Source organism: Alligator mississippiensis, chromosome 9 (assembly GCF_030867095.1).
Source record: "Alligator mississippiensis isolate rAllMis1 chromosome 9, rAllMis1, whole genome shotgun sequence".
Classification (NCBI taxonomy): Eukaryota; Metazoa; Chordata; order Crocodylia; family Alligatoridae; genus Alligator; species Alligator mississippiensis.
Genome location: NC_081832.1, coordinates 37,570,119 through 37,582,204, shown reverse-complemented (window position 1 = coordinate 37,582,204; position 12,086 = coordinate 37,570,119). Strand labels below are relative to the sequence as shown.

General features: G+C 46.2%; 1 protein-coding gene across 2 annotated transcripts in view; it reads right to left on the bottom strand.

Annotated features, from left to right (window-relative positions):
* The window catches only part of LOC106737099 (arf-GAP with SH3 domain, ANK repeat and PH domain-containing protein 2), a 105,556-nt gene that overhangs the window by 24,799 nt on the left and 68,671 nt on the right, over positions 1-12,086 (bottom strand). For both annotated transcript variants that reach the window (XM_019485564.2, XM_059733321.1), the window contains exons 18-20: positions 8,483-8,568; positions 3,048-3,163; positions 2,055-2,122 (exon numbers count right to left, since the gene is read on the bottom strand). In XM_019485564.2, the coding sequence (XP_019341109.1) occupies positions 2,055-2,122; positions 3,048-3,163; positions 8,483-8,568 (270 nt within the window). The remainder of the gene's footprint in view (positions 1-2,054; positions 2,123-3,047; positions 3,164-8,482; positions 8,569-12,086) is intronic.

The following is a 12,086-nucleotide window of genomic DNA, read 5'->3' as shown; positions in this document are numbered from 1 at the left end:
TCAAAAACCCTTCATCAGGCTAAGGAAGTTTCAGCAGTTGGTGTGCACTCTTCCTGGATGGAATGAAAAGTAAAGAAGCCAGAGGCTGGGCTGGTATGCATACCAGACAGGTAGACAGTAAAGATGTAGATTGAGGAGTCAATGGGTAAGAGACAAGGGGTGGGGGGGAAGAAGGAGGATAAATAGTGGAGAGATACCTGGGGAGTCAGATGTCAGGCAGGTTATAATGTGTCATAAATCCAATGTCTATATTTAGTCCATGATTTTTAGTATCCAGGAGGTTGATGAAGTGGAGTTCATAGGCTTGTCTCTGGGAAGTGTTTTGTAACAGAGCCATCAGCATTCCTGGATCTTACAGCAGCACCTCCAGAAATGTAATATATCTCATCCAATGCACCAAAAGCCCTGATGGAAAATACGTAGGAGAGACCAAACAACAACTGCGCACCAGAATGAATGCACACCGGAAATCTATCAAAGACAAGAATACCCAACTACCTGTGGGGGCGCATTTCTCACAGGAAAACCACTCTCTCTCCAATCTCTCAGTCCTGATCCTCAAACGAAACTTACAAAACACTTCCCAGAGACGAGCCTACGAGCTCCACTTCATCAACCTCCTGGATACTAAAAATCATGGACTGAATATAGACATTGGATTTATGAAAAATTATAAAATTGCCTGACATCTGACTCCCCAGGTATCTCTCCACTATTCATCCCCCTTCTCTCTCTCTCTCTCCCCCCCCACCCCCCACCTTTCTCTCACCTATTGACTCCTTAGTCTACATCTTCACTGACTACCTGTGTTGTATGCATATCAGACCAGCCTCTGGCTTCTTTACTTTTCATTCCATCCAGGAAGAGTACACACCAACTGCAGAAACTTTCTTAGCCCAACGAAAGGTTTTTGAACCTGAAAGCTTGCTTAATAATTGTTCTCCAACTATTTCAGTTGGTCTAATAAAAGATATCAGATTCACGCAAAGAACCTTGTCTGCCATTCCCACCTAGGTTTTCCTACAGGCTTCCTCTTCTCTGCAGGACACTATTCCTTTTACAGGTGTCCTATTTCCTAGCCCTAGGCATCAGAGGAGCAGGATTCTTGGGGATGGGACTGTTTTTCATTTTTGAACTCCTGGATTTAGGGATCCTGTCACTGACCAAATGGGGACTGCCCCACACCAAACTACTCCATTATTACACAGAGCCCAGTGGGGTTAATAAAGCCATGGAGACCTCTCCATCTGCAAATCCAGACAGTGTCCCACTTGTACTGACAGATTTCATAAGCTGGGCTAAGTGGCATTACTCCAATCTGCACATCTCCAACATCTGAAATGTATCCAAACCTGTTGTTGTGCCCCAAGGAATGTCTGTACAAACACAGCCACAGCTGACATAGCACCTCCCTGAAAACCACATTAAGATCTAATATTAGAGAAGTCTGATCTAGCAGAAAAGGTCAGGTATTAGAACACCAGATCCAAGCCAGGACAAAGCAGAGAAGGTAGTGAGTGCACTGAATCTGCAGTCTCAGCGCCATCCTAATGAAGCTATGGAAGTACAAATCCCTATCTTCACTCCAATCTATAAGGTCAGGGGTTCTGCCTATTAGGCACTGTACAGTACAAATTCCCAATCAGGGATTTGGAACAAGCTAAGATAACACCACTGGCCTTTCCCAGAACCCAGCCATGGCTTTCCATGGAACCCAGTGCATCTTAGAGCAGCATGCTGAGAGTTTGTTAGCACTGTGGAGTACTGAAAGTGTTCTCATTGTATAAAAAGCCTAATGGAGGTCAAACAAATGTGGGTAATACAGCTGAGAGCTGTGGACCTTAGTTAAACCTGGTTGCGTATCTCTTCAGCTTACTGCTAGGTTTCTGTTGAACAGAGTGCAATGTGAGATCAAAAGGAAGCCTCCAGACATGGAGACATGCAATCTGATTGGGCTAAACCATTAATTTGTTACTTCTATGTAGTCCCTGTTCTGGTTTTAACAGCTCTCCCTGTTGTTTCCAGGTTGCTGAAAGTGAGGTCTCATGTCTTACCAGTTCTTCACACAAGGAATGCCTCATTCGCTTGGCAACATCCAGGGCTGTTTCTCCCACATTATTAGCTGTGGGAAAAGAGCAGCCACTGTAAATCATGAATGCAGAAGGCAGTTATCGTTACAGAGATAGGAAGATTGGGGAAACAGCTGTATAACTCATCAATTCTTTTCACCAGTATGAAATTATTATGCAGTGGTTAACAAGAAATTTGATGTACCATGCTATACTTCTATGTATCTGGATAAAATGCCTTTGCTGATAAGGCTTTCACCACATATCAACCAGCACTTAACTTTAACTCCTGTGTTTTGTCCAATAACAGTTATGATAAGAAGAAAACTCAGATGGGCAAATGAAGACAGTTACTAGTAACTGTAGTTCTCTGAGATGTGTTGCCCACATGCATAGTCTCTCTTGTGGATGTCTCATGTCCTGTACTTTGACTAGAGACATTTTTCCCTCAGCAACATCCACAGACTGCACTCTAGCCCTGCCTCTTTTTATGCTACCCTGCCAAAAGGGTTAAGGGTTGTGCACAAAACTTGTGCCTCAGCTGCAGCTGCAGATCCACTAAGAAAGAGGGAAAGGAAGATAGAATTTGAATGTGTATGTGATGTGTATGTAAACCAGTTTCTCCCTGGACAAGGTGCAACTATTCAGACATCTGGTTTCATTGTCCTGGGACAGACCGCAAAAAGGTTCATGGGAAAAGAACTGCTAACAGTTTGTCCTGGGACACTGTCAGGTGAACCTAAATTGTTGTGGCCTTGCCCACCTATTAACTGCCCTGCACAGTGGCGCAATAGGCATTCTGTGCTTACCACCTACCTGAGATCAGTCCTGGAGCACGCATCCATCCAACCAACCATGAACATATCCATCCATCAGAGACATCAAACCATCAGGGACATCCTCAAACCCATCCACCACTCACTGAGTCAAGCTAACAAAACTGCTCCCATATATATAGTGTCTCCCACAGTCACTTACTGATGGCAATGTTGGCCTTGGCTCTGAGAAAAAGCTTTATACACTCAGGTTTATTGTAGAGGCAGCAGTAATGAAGTGGTGTGTTCCCCTTCACTGTCTGCTTCACCAGGCTCCCACTGCAGCAGATATTGAGAATTATCAGTATGCTTGAAAATAAGCAGTTCTTCTCATTTATGATACTAAGTGAATGACATTTACACAAAAACCTTTCTTCCTACATCACATGAACAAGGAGCAGAACTAAGACTCACCAGTATGCTGGCTTTTCAGTAAGGTACCTGATTGCAGAGATGCAAAATACCAACAGAGATCACCTACTGGGTTGCACAGTCAAGCCTACCCACTATTTAGCCTGAAAATCATGCATTGGACTGAATTGTGGGCAAGACATATAGCTCCTCTTATGACAGCCAGTGATCATTTTGATGCCTGGCTTCAAACCACCAGGGCCTCCCTGGATATAGAGAGTGGCAGCAACAGAAGCAGGCATGGATTGAATGGTCAAGAGACTGGGGGTGGAGGGAAGGATGCATCTGATAAGACTGAATAGAAAGGACTGAGTTGGTTCAGGCAGTATCTGAAAGTGGATGGTCTGCTGCTCCAGTTTCAGCTGGGAGCAGTCTCTCTCCAGGAGGAAGCCACGAAGGATCGATGAAAGTTGACTATATGCAAATTATTTACAACTCTCTGAATCCCGTCATTAAATAATTGGCATAAATTGTTAAAGATGGAGCATTGGCAGGTTTGTGCATATTCCCAGTGAAGGGCAGAGAGCAGGATTGGCATAACCTAGGCATCTGTCACTAGCCAGCAGGGATATAGAAAGCTGATTACCAGCTTGGCCTCCTGAGGCTGCCTTATTGCAGTCATTACTCTGGCTCTGTCTGGAACTCCTGTGCACAACACCTTTCTCCCTCTTCAGAAGTGAAATGTCTCTGTCTTATCATTTGTAAAGGATATTTCACTGAAGTGCCAGGGTTATTTACAACAGCAAATCTGCAAATTGCCCTTGACAGGCTGCTCTAAGATTTTTGTTTCGGTCTTACTATAGATTTAAGGGAAGATTAACAATAACCGGCTTTCCTGAACTAGCTAGAGGTAACAGGGATCAAGATAAGCCTCAGCATGAGCCTGGCCAGCAGTCCCATACCAGAGCCTACCTAGGAGAGTGCCAAGCACTTGGCAGGATGGGATTTAATGAGGGCAGGCTATGGCCCAGTGTGGTCTGGCTATTGAGCTCTGACAGAGTGCAGATCTCTTGTTCACAGAGCTGGCAGTGCAATTGCAGAGGCAGACATGAAGCTCAATACTCTCAGCAACAGTGGGCAATTTTTTAAAATCTGCTCCTTGATGGGTATTAAAAAGAACACGTGAAAAGGGCAGGAGTACTTAAGACAGATACCCAATGGAAGAGGATGGAAAAGTAAGTATGAATGGGAGACAGGCTTGGGGAAGAATGCATAGAGAGTAAGGAAGAAACAAAAACAAGTGGAGAACAGATTTATAACTAGGTTCAAATGAGCTGTTCAGGGATGAGAAGAGAGATGGGACCTGAGCAAAACAAAAGGAGAGAAAGAGAACTGAGCAAGAGGGCAGTGGCAATTGGAAAGGACTGCTGCTAGGGTGAAGATGATTATGGTGACCATGGCTTCATGTCATACATTTGACTTTACTTTTCCAAGTCCTGTTGCTTCTCACCGTTCCCGGCCTCCTCCTCCTTCTCCTCTGTGCTGTTAACATTTTCTATGCTGTAGGTACCTCAACAATGTAATCCGACCCTGTGATCTGACACCCAACACAGTAATCCGACACTGGCATACTAGATCATGCATGGCAGTGCCTGACAGAGGACAGCGTAGGCTGCAAACATGCTCAGTGACTGACAGACCATACTGAGGTGCAGACTGCAGACCTAGCACAAGCCTAAATTATGAATAATGAGCACCTAAGTTTGTATTTAACCAATCATAGAATCATAGAATCATAGAAGTAGGGTCGGAAGGGACCTTGTAGATCTTCAAGTCCGACCTCCTGCCTGGGCAGAAGGAAAACTGGGCTCAAATGACCCCAGCCAGGTAGGCATCGAGCCACTTCTTAAAGACCCCCAGGGTAGGATCTTCCATTTAAGCAATAAATAGTAGTTTTGGAAAGAAGAATAAGAATTTTTGTCAAGGCCACTAATATTAGGATAGGCCTAGTGCAAATAACTGCTTTTTTGGAAAGCACTTAATAGAATTAAAAGTAACAACTCAAGTTTTGCCATTTGATAAAAATAACTGAATTGTATGTAGCCAGCTAGATTCATATTGAAATAATAATGTGCCTTTGTTAACTAAATATGGCAAAGTCAAAATGTATTTTATGTGTAGAAAAAGATGAAAAGAGGAGTTATGGATGCTCTGGGAGTTTGGATCCAGGAACAGAGCAAAAGGAAAAGAGTCCACCACTGAAGCCACCTGTTGTCAGCCTTGGTTATTTTCTAGGGGCTTTTGCTGTGCTACAGGAGTATGGCTGAAGGAGAAAGCTCCAAAGCCTGTTTCAGAATAAACCTTTCCAGACATTACAACATAGACACTCATTACATGTGTAGTGCTATATACACAACCTCCTCTTCTCGTCCACCTCAACTGCCGATAGAACTCGTTGTCAGGCTCCCCTCAGGGCCAAAAGGAGCCAAGGAGCAGCCCCTTAGAGCCACTTGATCGGAGACTACACCTGTATGGTGACTTTGTAGTACTCCAGCCAGACAGCTCAATAGCACTTTATTTTTGTAGTACAACAAATGAATTGCCTAGACTAAATGAATTTAGTCTATTACCTAAAAGAGCCAGGATGTGGCAAGTTCCTAATTTCCACCTATTTACATCCTCACTGACATCATGTCACACTTTTAGCTTCTTTCTTTCCTTGCAGTCTCAGAACAGAAGAAACTCCCTATGCCTGAAGAAGGGTGATTGCACCCAAAAGCTTGCAAAGAACTTTTTCCAACTACTCAGTTGGTCTAATAAAAGGCTGTGTGTAGATGAAATGATGAGCATGTGTGCACGACACTTTAAAGCAGGCTAAACGTTTTTGCACTACTTTAATGGTGTGGGCATTTGCACGCCTCGGGGGCGTACTGTGCATTAGTTACAGCCGCTCTAGCAAATCTGGCGGCATAATGCATCTTAAATGACTTGGGGCGCAGCAAACTAAAACACCTTTGAGGAGTTTTAGTTTGCTGCCCTACTAGCTGTGGAGCGAAGCACTGGGCTCTGTGTAGCTCAGGGGCTCTGCAGGAAGCCCTGCAGGTAGCGTGGAAGCAGCCTGGGAAGGCAGGCTCTGCCAAAGAGAGGCAAAAGAAGTGGCAAGCCTGATCTTTTTTCTTCCCACCCCTGGAGTCTGCCTGTCTGCTTGAGCTGGGCTGGGGCCTGGTACCTGCCTCCGTGGTTGCGGTGCCCCCTGGGACTGCCTGAGCCAGGTGCCTGTGGGAGGGTGCTGCCTGGGGGGAAGGGGGGGCGCTGCTGCCACAGAGGGAAGCACCCCCCCCCGTAGTCCAGAAACTGCTCCACCAGCCAGCAGCATGCCCTCCCCTCCCTGCCACCGGAGAGGCAGGTGTGTGCACAACATGTGGGTTTTATTGGCCCTAAATTGAAGCAGTGTTTTTAAAAACCCATCCATTCAAGTTAGGGCCCCCATGTCATCTACACACACTCAAAGATATAACATCTACCCAAAGAACCTTGTCAACCTACATCCTTAGACCAACACGGCCACAACCAAAATCCCAGCAGGATGTGGCAAGTAGCATTTGCAGGTCATGAGAGAAAAAGATACGGAATCCTCCCTTCCAGAACTGTAATTTTCACAAGGACATAGATCTCAGTTAAATGGCATCTTCCAAGTTTGTAAAAAATATGATTTGGTCCCATTCACATTATCTCAGTGAAACAAAAAAATTGAATAAAACCAATCAGAAAAAAATTATTAAAATAAGCCATATATGAATATTTGGTTAGATGGGAGGGCAGAGAGAGGATTTTGAAGACCTCAGTAAATATAAGATGACCTACTGCCAGTCTACATGTCACCTTCCTACCCCATTCTGAGTCCCCACAGCTAGACAGGCACTGAGACCAGTGTTTATTCTTGTGCTTTGAGGTGTAAACAATAAAGGCTGAGCTGCAGGCCTGTCTCTTACCTTCTTTATCTGATTTGGGTAGTACAATAGTGATACCCCACCTGCTAAGAAGAAATGCAGGATCGCTAGAAAGAGTAACTCTCCTAATTTGGCATATAAAAAAGATAACCATTAAGGGAATTGTAACTGAGCCTTAATTTTGTGTCTAAGCTTGCAAAAGAGGTCATAGATGGGCTGTAGTATTGTCTATCTAAAGACAAAGACAGAATGATACCAAGTTAGCAGTAACAACATGGCCAATCCTTGTTTAACAAGTGATGCCAGCACAGAAGTTCATTTTGAGTGATTATAAAGTTTTATCAGCTTTCATGGTTTACTGCCATATGAGCTCAGGAAAAATGAAGGTAACTAATGCAATAAGAAAGTACAGCAGGTAAAGGAGAAAATAAAGTTTTAGAAGAAGCATTTATGAAAGGTAGTTTCATTGCTAAAGTGCTAGATTGAGGCCCAGGTGGATTCAATTTCCAGCTTTACTAATTTTTCTGTGCCTTAGTTTCTACTTGTATAAAATGGAGATGATAACAGCTGAGCTTGAGGGTGATGAGAGCTTGATAGCTGAGCTTGAGGGTGATGAGATAAATCCATAAATACTTGGACAGTGCACTTGTACTGTGACAGTGGATCCCTTAAGAGGACAGGCTTTAACAGTGGCCCCAAATTGCTTGGGGTCACTGGGCTTGACTATGGAAGAAAGTCAACTGTACATCTTCCTGCTCAGAAAGATACAGACATACTTTAGACAAAACGAAGCTAGTCATTGTCTTTTTGGAGACAAAATGGCTTAGGTCAGTCAGCAGTGGATTGTGGAGCCTGAGGTGCAGCCAGTGCAGCATTTCCCCTTTGAAAACTGTTCTCAACGGCGTAGGTGGGAGGTGGTGAACACAGACTGAACTTCAGTGGGACAGGTGTCCCCATCACAAAATCTCCATCACCACTGGTACTCGCTGGTTCCTTTAGCAGAGAGGCCAAGGAATGGTCATGGACCCTGAACTTCCCTCTAACTAAAAGTGGCTGCTCCAGGTCAAGACTGATATGTTTGCAGGGAATTAAGGAAAGCTTGCCCTGGTGCTGAGGAACAACTTGTCTGTGGCTTTTCTTCTAGAGATATGCAGAGGAAACTGGTTCCAAGGTTGTCAATCCAGTACCTTCCACCAGCACTAATTTTGCTGGCAATGTATTAAAGTAAATAAGATGTCTCATGTCCTGGACTGAACAGGCAAAGCCATGCATGCTGTGGAACCTGAAGTTGGCTTACCTGTTCTGCACTAGAAAATCAACAATGTGCAAGGAGGTTCGGTCAGACTGTAACACTGCCAGGTGGAGAAGAGTTTCCCCGGGCTCCTGTAACCAGGAAAAAAAACAGCAACTGATGGGATGGGTCAGGAGCTCAGCAGCTCCAGGCAACTTTACCCCTCCCGGACTTTAGGACATGAATTCTGGCTCAGGCATAAGGCTCACCTAGCCTCCTGTCTTCTGACAGGAGACTGGTATTAGCTGCTTCAGAGGAATATATAAGGAAATCCCAGATTAGGCAATTTGTAACGGTTGCTGGGTGTGAAGACTTGAGGTGGGAGAGAGTGGGTATTGGCTGGGGAAAATGGTTCAGTCCACAGCTGGAAGGCAATGGCTACTGAGCTCCGTTAACAGCTTCTTATAAAAGATCTGTCAAAAGCCCTGGAAAACATCTTACACTTATTTTAGTGATAAACAGTAGCCCTAATAAGAAACAGTCTTATTATTTAAAATGTACTTTACTTAAATCAACTGATTCCTTATTAAAGGTTTAAAGAATTCTAAGAGACTAACAAAGCACAAGTTTCTTCCCTAGAAGCTGTGCTGGTTATATCACATTCATGGAGAGAGTTTATAGCTCAGGGGTTGGCAACTTTTTTGGCTAGATTGCCAAAAACAGCCCAACCTCAATTTCTAAGATGTGGGTGTGCCAGAGGCAGCTGAAAGGGGTCCAACTCTTTGTTCTGGCAGTGCAGCCACAGCCCCTCCTCTGCCATCCTGCCAGAGGCAGTATGTACCTGTCACCAGTAATGAGCTGGGTCAGGGCTCTGCAAACCTTGGTGCAGCTGATTGCAGCCTTCCTGCCACCTGCTGTGAGCAGCCCAGGCTCCATGCCTCAGGGTGCACGATGATGAAGGTGTTCGGGGCAATGCAACTTCAGCACCTTCCTGACCATGTGCCCCAAGGCACTTGTGCAGCCTCCACTGGCCACAGAGCTGGGCTAGGCCTCTGGACCCCGTTATACTGGCTGCAGACTCCTGGCTGCCTGCCACAGCCAGCCTGGGCTCTGGGCAAGCCCCTACTGCCTGCTACAGAGCCCAGGCTGCTTGCAACAGGGCTTGCAGCTTCCTGGCTACCTGCTGCAAGCAGCCCAGGTTCCATGGCTGGCAGCAGCTGCCTGGAGTGCAGGCCAGCTGTAGCAAACCAAGCAGAGTGGCTTCACGTGCTATGCTCTGCATGTGTGCCAGGGATTGCCAACCCCTGTTATAGCTCAGCTGCTTGACTGAATTTTCCTAGTACAGAAGTAAGGCTCACTTGTCTGTAAGATCAGGATCTCTCTCAAAGTGTTTGGCAGATTCAGGAACAGAACACTGAGCAACAGAACACCCTACGTGAAGAGCAGGGCCTCAGGCAAAGTAACAGCATCTCTTATCCATGGATTTTCCTTCAGGAAAGGCCCAGAAAGGTTCTGAGCCTATGCTCTGCTCTGATCAGGACCTTTCCTCCATTATAGCATAGAAAAATCCTATTCAGGTCTACAGACACCAGAGAATTCACATACAGAAACACTACATTGTAGTCACTTATTTTGCTCCAAAGAAAACACACCTAATGGAAAGCTAAGAAAGCAACAAGAACTAAGAGCATCCAACAGAGCAGACCCACAGCTCTCACCAATGACATTTTCCCCCATTAGTCTAGAAAAGGTAACACAGCCCTAACTGTGCCTAAGAAAAAAAGGTCAGCCTTCCTGCTTCCCTTTACACAAAACCAGTAAACCTTCCCTCACATGTACCCTCTGTGCATTGCTGCATACCCAGGTGGAGGAGGGTAAACATGATCAGATTCCACTCCACCAATCAGGACTTGGGCACCTAAGTGTGATTCTGTTTCATCCTGCTTGAGTTCATGAAGGATAATTAATGCAAAAGGTGGGTGGGACATGTCACAGAAAGGGCTCTGGGGAAGCTGCAGCACCCCCTAGTGACTACACTAACCCTGCCCAACTCCAGCTCCTCCATGTACCGCTGCAGAGTCTGGCCTGCCATGCCTTGATGAAAATGTTCTATCAGGGTGGGAGGTGGCCCCAGAGTCTTGGAGTGACCTTACCGAGTCTTCCCTTACCATAAGGGAAGGTCACTCCAAGACTCTGGGGCTATCGGTAGCTATCTGGGAGACAGTGATCACCTTATAATAGAATTCAACATAAGACGGCGAGTGGGTAAGGTAACTAGTAGGGTAAAAGTGCTAGACTTTAGGAAAGCTGATCTCATTGCACTCAGGCGATTAGTCAAGGAAGCACTGCAGAGTAGGAGTTTTGATGGGATGGGTGCCCAAGAAGGGTGGCTGTGCCTAAAGGAAATGATCCTTTGGGCACAAAGCAAGACGATCCCCGAGCGAGGCAAAAGAGGGAAAGGGGCCAGGAGGCTTCCCTGGCTGACCAGAGAAATCCAGGGCAGCCTAAGGGCCAAAAGGGGAGCACATAAAAAGTGGAAACAGGGTGAGATCACTAAAGATGAATATACCTCCTCTGCTCGTGCTTGTAGGGAGGCAATTAGGCGGGCCAAAGCTACCATGGAGCTGAGGATGGCAACCCAAGTAAAAGACAACAAGAAATTGTTTTTTAGATATATTGGGAGTAAAAGGAAGGCCCAGGGAGGAATAGGACCCCTGCTAAATGGCCAGAAATAATTGGTGACAGACAGGGGGGACAAGGCTGAACTCCTCAACGAGTTCTTTGCCTCAGTGTTCCTAAGTGAGGGGCACGACAAGTCTCTCACTGGGATTGTAGAGAGGCAGCAGCAAGGTGCCAGACTTCCATACGTAGATCCTGAGGTGGTGCAGAGTCACTTGGAAGAACTGGATGCCTTTAAGTCGGCAGGCCCGGATGAGCTCCATCCGAGGGTGCTGAAGGCACTGGCCGACATCATTGCAGAGCCACTGGCGGGAATATTCGAACGTTTGTGGCGCACGGGCCAAGTCCCGGAGGACTGGAAAAGGGCTAACGTGGTCCCCATTTTCAAAAAGGGGAGGAAGGAGGACCCGGGCAACTATAGGCCAGTCAGTCTCACCTCCATCCTTGGTAAAGTCTTTGAAAAAATTATCAAGGCTCACATTTGTGAGAGCCCAGCAGGACAAATTGTGCTGAGGGGAAACCAGCATGGGTTTGTGGCGGGCAGATCGTGCCTGACCAACCTAGTCTCTTTCTATGACCAGGTTACGAAATGCCTGGACACAGGAGGAGGGGTGGATGTCGTATACTTGGACTTCAGGAAGGCCTTCGATACGGTATCCCACCCCATACTGGTGAACAAATTAAGAGGCTGTGATGTGGATGACTGCACAGTCCGGTGGGTGGCGAATTGGCTAGAGGGTCGCACCCAAAGAGTCGTGGTAGATGGGTCGGTCTCGACCTGGAAGGGTGCGGGCAGTGGGGTCCCGCAGGGTTCGGTCCTTGGACCGATACTCTTTAATGTCTTCATCAGCGACTTGGACGTGGGAGTGAAATGTACTCTGTCCAAGTTTGCAGATGACACAAAGCTATGGGGAGAAGTGGACACGCCGGAGGGCAGGGAACAGCTGCAGGCAGACCTGGATAGGCTGGACAAGTGGGCAGAAAACAACAG